We start from the raw sequence: 13,785 nt of genomic DNA on the forward strand, positions 1-13,785 counted from the left end.
AGTTTTCACTTAAAATTTGAAGGACAGAGTGTACTATTAAACGTGAAAGTCTTTTCAGAGTATACATCAATATGGATTATGTCATGAGGCATAAATATCTAAGCAGCGTCTAGCTGGAGAAGGTGCAGCTAATTTAAAAGTTTAATTAATTTGAAAGCAACATGTCTGATCCATTAAGATTGTCACCTGCAACTAAATGAAGCAGCTCTCAGATAAAAGAAGTGAAAGTGGTCGTGATATTTTGCGTAAGGAGAAGCACAATATGGAGCCACTTAGACGTACTTTTACACACAGGTGTGGTTTATGGCTGGGTTCCATTCTTGTGGATTTGAATCCTTGCTAATCGGAATGGGTGTGATACGCTAAATAGAATGGGGCCATCATGAATTTTAGTAATTAGGCTTGTGTTTGCAATCCTGTGATTTGTCCAGAATTGAAAAGTAAATGAAGTAAATGACAGGGGAGTGAATGAATGATGTTATGACGAACAGAAAAGTGAAAGAAAGTTTAGGAAAGTTAAGTAAGCTTCTGTTTGGTTAATTTGAATCTATCCCCCTCTACACACACACACACACACACACACACACACACCCTTCTATTCCCGCTGCTAGTTTTCTAGCTGGTTACTCTTTTGTTTTTCCTTTATTCACATTATTCATTCTATTGTGGTCCAGTTGTTGGAATGTGGCTTAACCTATGTGATCCCAATGTGCTGAGTGTAGTAATGTGTGTGTGTGTGTGTGCGCGCGTGTGTGTGTGTGTGCGGTGTGTGACGGCGCGTGCTTCACTGCAAAGATTCATGTAGCTCCAGGACATGCATTTTTTTAGTGCATCTTGTTAGTTCATTCCTGTCACCTCTCTCTCCCTCTCTCTCTCTCTCTCTCTCTCTCTCATCCCTTGCTTTTTCAGCGCTGAAGGGGGATGGGGAAGGGGTGGTGGTGATGTTGGTGGTGGTGGACGAGGCTAGGAAAGGATGTGTGTGTGTGTGTGTGTGTGTGTGTGTGTGTGTGTGTATGTGTGTGTATGTGGGGGGGCGGTGGAGGCAGTCACCATGGTTACAATGCCACGACAAATATTCATCAAGACGTTAAAGTAAAAACAAACAGGAGTGCATTATAATTGCTCTTACTGACTGGATCCTATAATGCATTCATATATTATGACTGAGAGGACCAGGGAGGAACACACACACATACACACACACACACACACACACACACACACACACACACACACACACACACAAAAACACACACACACACCGTCAGTGTTATCACTTCACCTGCAGGTAATTGCATGTGTCACACACCAATTTCAACCCTTTGTGAACAACTTTATTTGCCCATTACCTGTTTATGGAATTCCCTATGAGTACTTTTCACAAGTCTTCTCTCTTTGTCCCTCCATCTCTTGCTCTTCCTCTACTGTTGTGTAGCCCCAGGCGATACTGTGATGTGTCCTCCCTCTGTCCCTCCCTCCCTCTCCCTCTCTCTCTGTCCCTGTCACCTTCAATTGCTCTGTGAAACTAGACACACTGCCTGGGGCACGAAGGGAGGGAGGGAGGGAGGGAGGGAAAAGATGGAGGGAGGGAGCAAAAAAAAGAGAGAGAGAGATAGACAGACAGCTTTAAAGACAGACAGAAGGAATATACATTCCGTGTCATGCAAAAAACACGTATAGATGTGAATGTGTGGCGAACTCACAAATGAATCAAAATTAAATATTTTTGGCTTGAAGCTGCAGAAGCGTAATCATTGCTTACACGCAAACACACGCACACATTTTTTTGAAACTGTTTGACCTCTGACCCTGGTGTTTAATTATATGTCAAACAGGTTTCCTGTAACATTTACCTGTCAAACTGGTTTATCACCCGCAGCAAGGAACAAACAGTTCTATTTTGCCAAATGGATAGAAACTCCAGTTTAAACTGCTAACAGCGGCAGCACAATGGAGGCGAGTGATTGGGATGGATTACCTGGCGCATCTATGGAAGTTCTGTTTACCTGTGGTTGGAATTGGCTTCAAAACAGACGCAGGAATCATGGGTAAAAATTCATGCGTAAAACGTAAAAACTCTTTGCAAAATTATTTTTGGGGGGAAAAAAGACAGCAGAAGAAGAAAATAAGAAAGCAGGGATATTGGTCACCGTACATGCAAGCCGTGGTGGATGAAGTGTTGAACCAGTGCGAGTGTGTGTGTGCTCAGAATAATGTGAGAAAGACAATAACAACACCTGTAGGACACATTCCAGTTCCAGAGGGTCCATTCAGACACCTGGTTATTGACTACGTCGACATGATAAAATCGGTCCATGGAAGGAAACACATGTTAGTGGTCATTGACAGGTTCAGCAGATGGGTGGAGGCAACTCCATCCAAAGACTTACGAGCGGGAGCTGTTATCAAGTTCCTTATTAGAGAAGCGGTTTGGTATCCCATCAGAAATTAGCTCTGACAATGGCAAACCATTCGTGGAAAAGGTTGCTCAAGGAATCTTGCAGCAGTTGAAGATCAACCAGGGATTGGGGACAGTCTCCCATCCACAAAGTCATGGGATGGTAGAAAGAATCAACGGAACCCTAAAAGCAAAGTTGAATAAGATATTTGCTTCTACTGACTTGAACTGGGTGGACGCTTTGCCAATAGCACTAATGAGCCACCGCATGGAGGCGCACAGAGGTACGCATCTAGCGCCTCATGAAATGCTCACTGGCAGACCCATGCCTGCGCCGCAGCTGAGAGGTCCGTATGAGGCACCTTCCCTTGAGCAGCTGCCGGATGAGTTGAAAGCATGAAACAACTAACTGCTATCCATAGAACTATATATTTGCAGGAAAAAGCCCAGGAGGCCAACCAGGACCAGGATCCGGTCCGACCAGTGGTGCCTGGAGATCGAGTGTATGTGAAGGTTTTCCGACAAAAGTGGCATGAGCCATGAGCATGAGACTTGGTCGCCGGTGGGGAAGGGGCCATGGGAGGATTTTCCTTTTAAGGTTTTTCGCTCCCATACATCTTTGAAGTTGTGAACTGTCTCACGTACTCCAATTGCGTTGTAATGAACGTCACCATTATCACAGTAATTCTATACTCATGCGAATATCCTGAATATCTTATCATTCTACTGTTTATGTTATCTGCCTGATATGTTATCTATCACTCATATTCAACACATACAGTCAAAATCACAGTGGTAACTTCAGCGGGGATAGGAAGGAGAATGAGGGTTAAGTCTCATCGCTGTGACCTGCGCCGACGCTAAACATGTCAGCCCAAACAAGCACATGGTCACATGGTAAGAGACACCCAAGTACAGACAGCCAAGGTCCAAGGTACGTGTATTCAAGGAATGTCCCATTCCTGTCTGGTCCTTGAAGATGTAAAGGCCATAACATCACACACAGCCTGAATACAGCATAAAAAGGTATGTCATAAGAATAAGAATAAGATTAAAGAGATTCCCCATCTGGCACCTGAGACTCAGTCCTCTGATTCCTCTCATCTACCCTTTTTTTCCGCCACGACGTAACATACCTGACTGGGACGAAATAAGGACAGGTTTGCCCGCGAGTTCATTTCTTTAATTCCATAGGCTAAGACGAATCAAGGGGGCGGGGCAACGGTTTTGACTGGATGTAGGTGGGCAGGAAGGTATCTCTCCAGCTGATTGGCATCTTTGGAAAATACCCGAGGACTTCACTGCCTCACCCTTGGAGTCCTACCGGATTTTGTCGAAAGTAAATCACACCAGCAACTTAAATACCGCGTCTTTATGAGTTAGAGTCGTGAGATTGAAAAAGAAAATGTCGCCGAACCTACAGTTTCTTGTTGCTCTCTGGTGCGTAACAGGTGAGTATCACCCCCACCACCTTCCGTCCCCTCGTACTCTCGCCATGTCGGTTTTCTTTGTGTGGTATTGTAGACCCTGGACTTCTACCTTTTTACATTAAAGTTATTCAGTCGCTTCGGTCTGAGTGAATGTAAACGTTGATGATGTTCACATGAAGGGATTTTGGTCGCGTACGCACAAGAATGTGGCCGACCATCGATACTGGAGAACCGGATAGTGGGAGGGCTCGATGCCATGGACGGGGCCTGGCCGTGGCAGGTAGACGTACAGGTGGGTCCCCTTTGAAACCAGTGCGTCTGGTCTTATTTATTTAGTCTCTGTTTATCTTACGGGTATTTTTTGATGGGTGTTTTTTCTCCTCCTCCTCTGAACCTCCAGAAAGCCAGCGATGGTCACGTATGTGGGGGATCCATTATCAATGAGAAGTGGGTGCTGTCAGCTGCTCATTGTTTCCCTGAGTAAGAACAGGCCAAGTCTTGCTTTGATATAAATGTCCATTTTTCACTTTGTGTGTGTGTGTGTGTGTGTGTGAGAGAGTTGCCAGTTCATGTTTTATCATGATGAAAATTTAATTCATGCATTGACTGGGCAGAAAAGCTTTAATCCATGTATTTAATTCTTTTAACATGAGGAAGTATATACAAATACATAGTTTCAAAAAACTACTCAATTTCTTCCATCACTACATCTCTCGCTCACCCTCCGTCCGTCCTCTTTCAGTCCCTCTGACGTGAGCTCCTACATCATATATGCTGGCCGGTACCAGCTGAACGGATACAACCCACATGAGACGGTGCATCGTGTGAGACAAGTTGTGATCCCATCCGGATACGTGGACCCTCACAGGGGGAAGGATGTAGCCCTGGTGGAGCTGTCCACCCCACTCACCTGGTCAGAATATATCCGCCCCGTGTGCCTGCCTGCCTCTGGCACGCTGTTTCCAGGTGGCATGGAGTGTTACGTGACTGGCTGGGGAAACATCCGAGACGGGGGTAAGGAAAGTGCAAGCGTAGCTACTGAAAGGTAACAGTTACATCAATTACCACAAAGACTCTGGCCTGCAAAAAAAGCAAATGATCATTTATAGTAAAGAGCAAAATATGAAAAATCTGAAGGAATAGGATGAACATGATTGTTGTTTACACACGTTCACCAGCAGAGGAAGGGACGGATGGGCTACAGCAGCTGCTCTCCTCTATTTTGATGAATTTACGTGGAATTTTGCCCACCAAAAACAACGATCAAATACATTTATATCCTTAAGAGCAAAACATTTACTGATATCCCACTGATTTCAGCTCTCTTAAAGACGTAATGCTTACCCCAAACACCACCGCGGATATTTTCGTCAGTCTCAGGTAGAGGAAGTAAAAATACACACATTTGTTTTACAGTAAGTAGAAGTACAGATAGTTGTTTAAGAGAGTGTGGGAGTACAAAAGGAGGAGTCCCTTCCTCATAATAACTCGGATACAGGAAGATGACCATGGAGAATCACAGGTAAGTATGGGAGGATGACTTAGCAGGACATACTGACCTAGATTTTTTTATTATCATAACCAAGTCTGCTGTTACACTGTATTTATAAAAATATTTACCTAAAAAATGATTGAGGGTGAGTTTAAGCAACGGTTCTCCACTCACGTGAGCACTAACAATAAAAACAAAAAAGGGGAAAAAAAATTGCCTTCCAAAACAAAACAAAAACGCGAATTTAGGGTCTCTGTATGTTCACGTTCTTATTAATTCCTAAGGGACCGTTTTATCAGCCTTACTATTTCTATTTTCATGCAATAATACCATTTAATACCATCACGGGCCTATCGCAGATATATTGTTTCCTCATATATCCTTTCTGATATGTGCAGATATTCAAAACTTATTTAACAGCACATAAAATGCAGAAAACAATGCCTTTGGGGATTTTAAAAATGGTGTAATGTAAAGTGTCCAGCAGAGAGCTCTCCGGGGCCTCCGCCTTCTTTAACTTCCTATTTTATTTTGGTCTTTATTTAAATGATCGTGTGTGACAATTTTGAAATATTTTATTTGTTTGAGGACTTTGCCTTCGGGATACGTTTAACACAAGGAGCGCATATTTATTTTCAGTCCAGTACAAAATTTCACAGTGTCAGTTGCTTATGTTGGTATACAGAATACAGCACAATTTAAAAAAGAAGGAAAAGTCTACATTCAATGATTCCCTAAATCAAAATCTAATAACACACAAAAGAGGACACTAAAGCTTAGATATGGGTCTTTTGTTTCAAACTACATGTAAGAGTCTTGCCCTCCTTTTGTTCTTCATCTCACATCCTCTCTCCTTCAGTTCCTCTGCCGGGAGTTGGAACCCTGCAGGAAGTGCAGGTGCCAATCATCTCCCAGAGTTCATGTCAGGAGATGTACAGCATAGATCCGACCGGGCGTGTGGACATCCTCTATGACATGATCTGTGCTGGATACCAGGAGGGCGCCAAGGACTCCTGCCAGGTACTGTAGGATCAGCTGTTTGTGTTGTCATGTTTACGTTCACAAGTACATGACCGTGTACACGCAAAGGACAAACGGAACGCTGTCTTGCAAAACTGCTTTTTCTCTAATTTTGAATAAAAAGATTACATTGTCTACTTGCCTGGTGTGCAAAGTCTTGTGTTACAGCAGCATGTGTGTGTGTGTGTGTGTGTGATTTTTTTTTTTTTTTTTTTCCACAACAGGGTGATTCAGGAGGACCCCTAGTCTGCCAGATGGTAAACGGGACCTGGGTGCAGGCTGGAGTCGTCAGTTTTGGACTGGGCTGTGCTCAGGAAAACCAGCCAGGTGTGTACGCCAGACTGACCAGCTACTCCAGCTTCATCAGCAGCACAATACCGGGGGTCCGGCTGTACGGCCGAGCTCATCAGAACTGGTGCGGTGGAGTGACCGCACTGGTCAGCTCTCTAGCCACCGTACTCATCCTGCTGTACAGATGAGACACTTTGAAATGCAAACCAGGCCAAAAGAGGAGTGCATGCAGTGCAAATGATCAAAGTGATCCTGAGGAGTCAAAGCAGACAACTGTTACTGGGATCTGGTGGGCAGATGAAGGAACATGGAAGAACAAATGTAATATAATCTGAATTTTTAAATTTATACTGCTGTTTGATTCAATTTTTGATATCTTTGCTTTTTTTTTTAAATCAGATTTTTGAGATGATTAAATGTCTTGTATTTGAAATAAATTGTTATTGATTCCTAAAATCGAGTCAGGTACTTTCTACTACTGATACTAGATCAAGTCAATATATTTGAAGTGCCATGTTGTATTTCAACCAAATGTTCTTTTGTTTTTCCTTTTTTGGGAACATTTGTTTGTGAATGGGTATAACAGAATATGACCATAACATTTAGGGGGAAGATTCATTAAGTGGTTGATTCTCCAGTAAATTGCAGTATGCTGATAAGTTTATGTCTCTTCAAATGAATGGGATTTATTCCTCAAATACAGACGACTTTTTTGCAACCTTCTCATCTTTAAATGTTTACTTCTCCGACGTCCATGCAAACAAACCCTCTATTCAAACTACAAGATACTTGCAAGTTGTGAATCCTTCAATGTTTGGAGTCTAAATTTAGAGTGTTGAGACTTACACTCTTATCAGTGTCTTATCTGGAATGGTCTTTTTTTTCCCCGAGATAAGAACAAAGTCGGTCCTAACAGACTGAACTCTGTAAGCAAATATAAATCAAAATATAGGTACAAATATCCTCTGTGAAACCTGCTCAACTACTCGAGCTAAAAATACCCAAATCACAGTTAAAGAGCTTTACTCTTAAGGCTATCACACCTTCAACAACATGAAGTTGTGGAGTTCAAGTGTGGTTTATGTTCATGGTTCAGTAGATAGCACTTAAACCATTGAGGCGCCATTTTGGGTGCAAGACGTTTTGAGTTCGATGTCCAGCTTCCAAGAGTATGTGGCTAACTCAAGTATAGCCACTTATACTTGTGGGATCAGAGATGTTTATAAAAATGAGGGGATATTTTGTCATTTGGCTTGGAAGTACGCTCTATAAAGAGTGCCCTCCTGGTTCAAATAAAATTTTCAAATGCTACGTAAAAATAAAAATGCCTTTTCTCATGTAGAACACAATTTTTTTTTAATTAAAAAGACAGTGCAGCATGCCATAATGGTAGAAATGACTGCTTGGTAATACCTAATACAAAAGCTAACTTTTAAATTAATTGAGTCTTTTGTCGAGGTTGTCATGTTAAATCAGAACATTCACACAAATCTTTTTTTTTTTTTTTTAAGTTCCAGGAAAGGGTAAGTCAGGGGTCAGGAGGGATGGTATCAGAGAGAATCATGGGAGAGCCAAGCTGAAGCTCCTGCTGCAGCGATTCCAGATCAGCCGGAGTCATGCGGTGTACCTCGCTCCAGTCAGACAAGAGGGAGGCCGAGAGAGGAGCAGAGTCATAGCTGGTTGAGGGAAAAGAGAAAGCAGGAATTCCCTTTACTAGTTGCTCTTTTAAACAAGAGTCGACTGTTGAAGTCTTAACGTTCATGTAGACTCATGCCGTATTAACCCTCACCTGTCCCGGTCACAGTGTTGCAGTTCTGTGAGAGACTGGTTGAGGAGGTCATCCAGGTCAAAGCCCACGCCGTACCCAGCCCCGCTGCCTTTAGGGGTGACCGAGAACACTGGGGGCAAAACATCCTCCACCTGGCAGAAGAAGAAGGGGCCACAGATTGGATGAACTTTGTGTTCTTTGAATCAGATTAAAGCAAGCAGAGCATTGTGACATTTTTGATAGGTAATAGTGTTTTTATATAGCTCAATAACTACAGCTTCCTTAAGGCCAGATGGGACATGCAAAGACAAAAGGAAATATTTTACAACCTCAGAGGAACCCACCTGAGACTTTGAGAGCTGCAGTGTTACTGTGTGAATGTCTGGAGCTATCGAAGGTCCTTGCTGTCCAGTATCTGTGAATCCTAAACTGGGATGAGCCTGTGAGGAGACCCCTAAAGCCCCACAAAGAGGGTTTGTGGTCTGGGGCCCTGACTTCTCCCCTCCAGAGGAACACAGCTTCTCCATTGATCCAGCGTTTGTCGTTGAGGGGTTCAGGTTATTCTGACCTCCAATTTCCACATTCCCATTTGTCTCTCTGGTGGTTAGTGCAGGGGCTTTGGTCAAAAAACTGTCCAGTGGAAGCAGCTGAGGGTCAGGTAGGGTTTGACTTTGAGGTTGGAGTTGAGGCTGAAGAAAGTTTGAAGGTGGGGGCTTTGGTTGTTGTGTTGGCCTCGTCTCTAATTGCTGTCCACTCCAATTTCCCAAACAGTTGAAACCACTTGGGCCATTGCTCTCATTATGAGGTTTGAGTGTGTTGTTCTTTACAAAGCCACCAGTGACAGTCATTATATCTATTCCTCCGCTTACAGCAACAACTAAATCCGATGGAGGCTTCCTCTGGCTCATGGAGAAAAGCAACGATGGCTGGTGGCTGCTGGGAGGCGGAAACAAAGCAGGCTGGTTCGGTTTTACTTGAGAGATTAACTGTTCATGAGACAGGAACTTCCTTGCTTCCTTGTCAGGTTTATTGTTTGGACCTCCTTGACTGTTGTCATCCATGGCTACACCATGGTGCGAGTTCACATTACACTCCTTATTCTTTGCTCCATCACAATTAGATGTCTGAGTTTTGTCATTGCGGCTGTCCATCATCTTTGTCCAACGCTGCAAAAGGCTTTTGTCGTTGTCACTCAGCAGAACCCCACCCAAGGAGTCCCCTTGCCGCACTTCTCTTCTCTCCTTTTCCTTCATTTTCTTCTCTCTTTCTCTGGCTCGTTCCTGCCTCTTTCTTCTTTTCTCCTCTCTTTCTCGTTGACGGTCCTGGGCAGTGACAGGCCGGCGTGCCTCTGAAACAGTTGGGACAGACGACAACACACCTCCGCCAGGTTCCATGCCCAGGGCAGAGGTACCGCCATCTGGAATGAGGAAACAGAAAATTAAGATCAATACTTCAAAAATAAGATAAAACACTTCCCAAAGTTAAATTAATAAAGAACTTACCACCCCTTGCTTTATTTCGGAATAAAGCTGCTTTCAGAGCAGCTTTGGTATCTTCTGATATTGCACCTTCTTTTCTAGTTCCCTCTCCTGCACCAGGGGGAGGCCTTGCGTTCTTGGACAGGGATTGTGAAAGGGACTGAGAAAGTGACTGGGCTTGTGCCACTGAGAGAGTCAGCGAAGGCACTGTGGTGGGGAGGGGTGTCATGGTCTGTGCTGGCCTTGGAGGAATGGATGTGGAAGCCTGGGTCATTGACTGGCTCTGGGTGGGCTGGGTCAGAGTCTGGCTGCTGGGCAGCTGCTCCTGTTCCTCGTTGTCTCTCATTGCCTCTGATGGAGCATCCTGACTAGACACGGGTGTTGTTAAATCTATGGTCTCTGGCTGGCCGCTGTCAGAGCTGGCACTGGGCATGTCCACATCAACTGGTCCACTTTCGCTTTTCGTGAGACAAGGCAGGTTATGGGCCACATGAGGTGGGGCAAGATCTTTATTAAAGGTTTCCATTTGATTTGAAAATGCATGGTTCCCTTCTGCTGGTGTGTGTATTCCACCATCTTGCTGCTGTTGAGACTTAATTTGCTGTAGTTGTGTAGCTTGTGTGTGTTGTGTCATGGGTACCAATGTTGATTTGGTCAGGTTGACAGTGGAGGCCTGCACATTACATTGGTTACCGCTTTGTGCTGCAGCTCCCCCTGCTCTGCCGTTCGTCCTCGGTAAAGGCCTGAACTGTAGTTTTTGACGGCAGCTCTTTTTATTTCGATGAAAATCCTGAATCTCCATCAGAATTGCTTCTTTAATTTGTTCCTTGTTCATTGGAAGCTTGTCAAATTCAAAGTCAAATGCCGGCACGCATATCGGCTCATCATCTGGATCATGGTACTTGACCAGATAAGGATGCTCCAGCGCTTGAGTCACGCTGATGCGCTCACGAGGGTCAAAGCGCAGCATTGCCCCCAGCAGGTCCAAAGCCTCTGGCTCAGCTTGAGGGTAAAGTTTGGCTAAGGGAACAGCAGATCGTGATGGAAGACTCTGGACATAGGAGCGTACTCTGTCTGCCCTAATTGCGCCAATTAATCCCTCAGGAGGCGTTCCTAATACAGACAAAATAAGCTGCAGCTGGTGGACGTAGTGCTTCCCAGGAAAAAGCTGCTTACGCCCCAACATTTCAGCAAAGATGCAGCCCACAGACCACAAGTCAATAGCCAAACTATAATGATTCAGCGACAGGAGGAGTTCAGGGGCACGGTACCATCGAGTAGCCACGTATTCAGTCATGAAGGAGTGGGACTCCTCAGGGTGGGAACTCAGACCCCTTGCCATACCAAAGTCACCAATCTTAAGCTCACAGTTTTCATTCACCAACAGATTAGAGGGTTTGAGGTCACGGTGGATGACGTTGGCAGAGTGCACATATTTAAGGCCACGGAGAAGCTGGTAGAGAAAGTACCGCGTGTGCTCTGGTGTTAGTGTCTGGGCGGAGTGGATGATCTGGTGCAGGTCACTCTCCATGAGGTCCAGCACAACATATCTGTACATGTAGGAGATGGAGAAGTGAGACACAATAGAGGCAGTAGAGTGATTGCCTCAAAGACATCAAATCACACATAGAAATTAAGTTCCCAAAATCAAATCCAAACAGCCTCACACTGAAGCGTCACCATCAGTCCTCATTTCCAGAAGAATTTAGGGAGACAGCGTGTACAGTATATTAAAAATGACAAAGAATGTTGCAATGACAAAACAAGACATGCTTTAAGGTAAATAATTTAAAGGCATGTTTGGTTGTGACCTGACAAACACTCCTAAGTTTTCCTGACATTCACATACTTATCATACTGAGGACTATCACTGTGCTTGCCACAGTAAAGAGTGAAAAGGTACATACACAGACTTGAAGGCAGAGTGAGGAAGGTTGGGCTGCAGGATGTCTTTGATGGCAATAATATTGTCATGTTTGAAGTGCTTCAGAATTTTCAACTCTCGTAAGGTTCGTTTGGCATTTGTCACCACTTCAAAAGCATTGGAAATCTTCTTTATCGCCACCTGCTGGCCTGAAAAAACATAAACATGGTGACAGAAAACGTGAAGACAAAGAGTACAACTTGTTAGAATGTAAATGTCAAATAATGTGGGATTTCCTCATCAAATCAGCCATACCGTTATCCCGCCTCCTGGCAGACGAAACGACACCGTAGGCCCCGGTGCCAATGGTTTCAATAACATCGTACTCTTCTCCAACATCGAACTTCACATCCAGTGAGTGTGCTTTGAGCAGGGCCAGGTTTTTTGCTGTTGTGCTGGTGTCTGTGCTGGTGCTGCCTGCCTCGACTCCAGGCTGGTTCTGGTCATCTCTGCTTTTCTCTGTTGCCATTCTTTCAGGTGACATGGCCGCTGGTTGACAATTTTTCCCTTCGCCGCCTTCCTTATTTGACATCTCTTCCATAAAGAATCAAGGATGTAAATTCAGGGGATGCACTGATACTTATTTTCCACTGATAGACGGACTTCCACAAATCATAGTTTACAAGACTGACACTGATTTCATTTCAAGGACTGCAAACTGTGATAACTACATCAATATACTGTATAGCCTTATATTTATGTTCTGAGAAGTTGAATTATAAATGAATTCTGGATGGCACTTATTGCAGTATTAATATATACTATATACAAATGTAATGATGCTAGCAAAATGACAACACTGAATACTCCAACTGATATTCAAAGTAATAAAAGGGTGGTATACGGGACATTGTTGTAATTTGACACAAAAAATGTAAAAAGAAAACACATTTGTTTTCATTTACACTCATTTGTTTTGACAAATTTAGTATATCATGAATCGTTTTATCAAGGGATTCTGCTTAAGGTCAACTGATGTAAAAACATTTCCCCTTGGACTGCATGATATAAAAAAAATCAAATTGCAAATATGTGACTTATAACGCATGTTGCTTTTCAGTAGGATTTGCAATATTTGAGGGAATGTTCCTTTTTTATGTTATTTTAATTGAGAAACCAATTTAAATAAACTTAGGGAGTCATTTTTGTTGTATTACACATATTTTGACCGTAAAATATGAAGTGGAAGCAGGACATCTTAGCAGCAACGCAGTATTTACATTTTTTAAAAAAAACTGTCATAAATTTGCCTTGTGAATTGAAAATACAGTATATTTCTGAGAAAATCTTCCAGTGGGTTTGGAAACACAAAACAAAAACTCCAGTCATTACAAGTGCCTTGGCCCCCAGGAGCCGCTTCAGGGGCTGTTTTGTCGGACCAATCAGTAAATAACTGGGTGAAATACTTATTAACTGATAGCGAATACAATAAGTGACAGGGCAGAGGAACGTTGCCCAGCAATATCACAACCATTAGGCAGGGCAGTAACAGTAAACAGATGGCTAAAAAGCTGTAGCTGTCAGTCAAACACCTTGTCGTAATTACACAGCTCGAAGAGTAGCCGTCTATTCGAAGCTGCTAGTTTTTTTTATCAAATAAACGTATCATGCTATCGACGCAGCTTTAGCCACTGTTTGACGCAGGGGCGTAGGCTAGTTAACGTTACCTCTGGCTCGGGCTTTCGAGGAAGGTGTGATGTTAAACCATATCCTTCTCGGTTCAATAAAACCACACGCCGGGACGTGTTTCTGTGTAAAGGAACACTCCTTCACCCCGTGAGCAGGTCACACCATCCGTTATTCTGTTTTTAATGCCGCTGTTACATGGCTATCTCTTGTTATTGTGTGCCGTTTCCTTGTTCTGTTCCGTGTTACGTTGGAATGGTGTGTCGAGAACCAATGAGTTGAGGTGACGTTGGGTGAGTTGTCCAATAGGGATCGAGAAAGCTGTAGGAGGCGGGTCTACAGGACAGATAATAGAGCT

The 13,785-nt window shown here is 43.6% G+C and overlaps 2 protein-coding genes across 2 annotated transcripts; one reads left to right on the forward strand and one right to left on the reverse strand.

Annotated features, from left to right (window-relative positions):
* The first annotated feature begins 3,602 nt into the window (after window positions 1–3,602).
* LOC147239575 (serine protease 27) lies at window positions 3,603–7,219 on the forward strand. The gene is made up of 6 exons (XM_086195676.1): window positions 3,603–3,849; window positions 4,008–4,120; window positions 4,229–4,308; window positions 4,571–4,842; window positions 6,180–6,340; window positions 6,565–7,219. Exons 1-6 carry the CDS (start codon window positions 3,804–3,806, stop codon window positions 6,817–6,819), a joined length of 927 nt encoding a protein of 308 aa, XP_086051802.1. The 5' UTR covers window positions 3,603–3,803; the 3' UTR covers window positions 6,820–7,219.
* Window positions 7,220–7,689: 470 nt separating this feature from the next.
* mapk7 (mitogen-activated protein kinase 7) lies at window positions 7,690–13,666 on the reverse strand. The gene is made up of 7 exons (XM_086195673.1): window positions 13,469–13,666; window positions 12,057–12,335; window positions 11,785–11,950; window positions 9,902–11,427; window positions 8,744–9,816; window positions 8,421–8,551; window positions 7,690–8,307 (listed from the first exon to the last, which is right to left on the reverse strand). The coding sequence occupies exons 2-7, from the start codon at window positions 12,331–12,333 to the stop codon at window positions 8,160–8,162; spliced, it is 3,321 nt and encodes a 1,106-aa protein (XP_086051799.1). The 5' UTR covers window positions 12,334–12,335; window positions 13,469–13,666; the 3' UTR covers window positions 7,690–8,159.
* Between the last annotated feature and the right edge of the window lie 119 nt (window positions 13,667–13,785).

Source organism: Aulostomus chinensis, chromosome 23 (assembly GCF_037954235.1).
Source record: "Aulostomus chinensis isolate RoL2024-O1b breed Wild chromosome 23, RoL_Achi_v1.0, whole genome shotgun sequence".
Taxonomy (NCBI): Eukaryota; Metazoa; Chordata; class Actinopteri; order Syngnathiformes; family Aulostomidae; genus Aulostomus; species Aulostomus chinensis.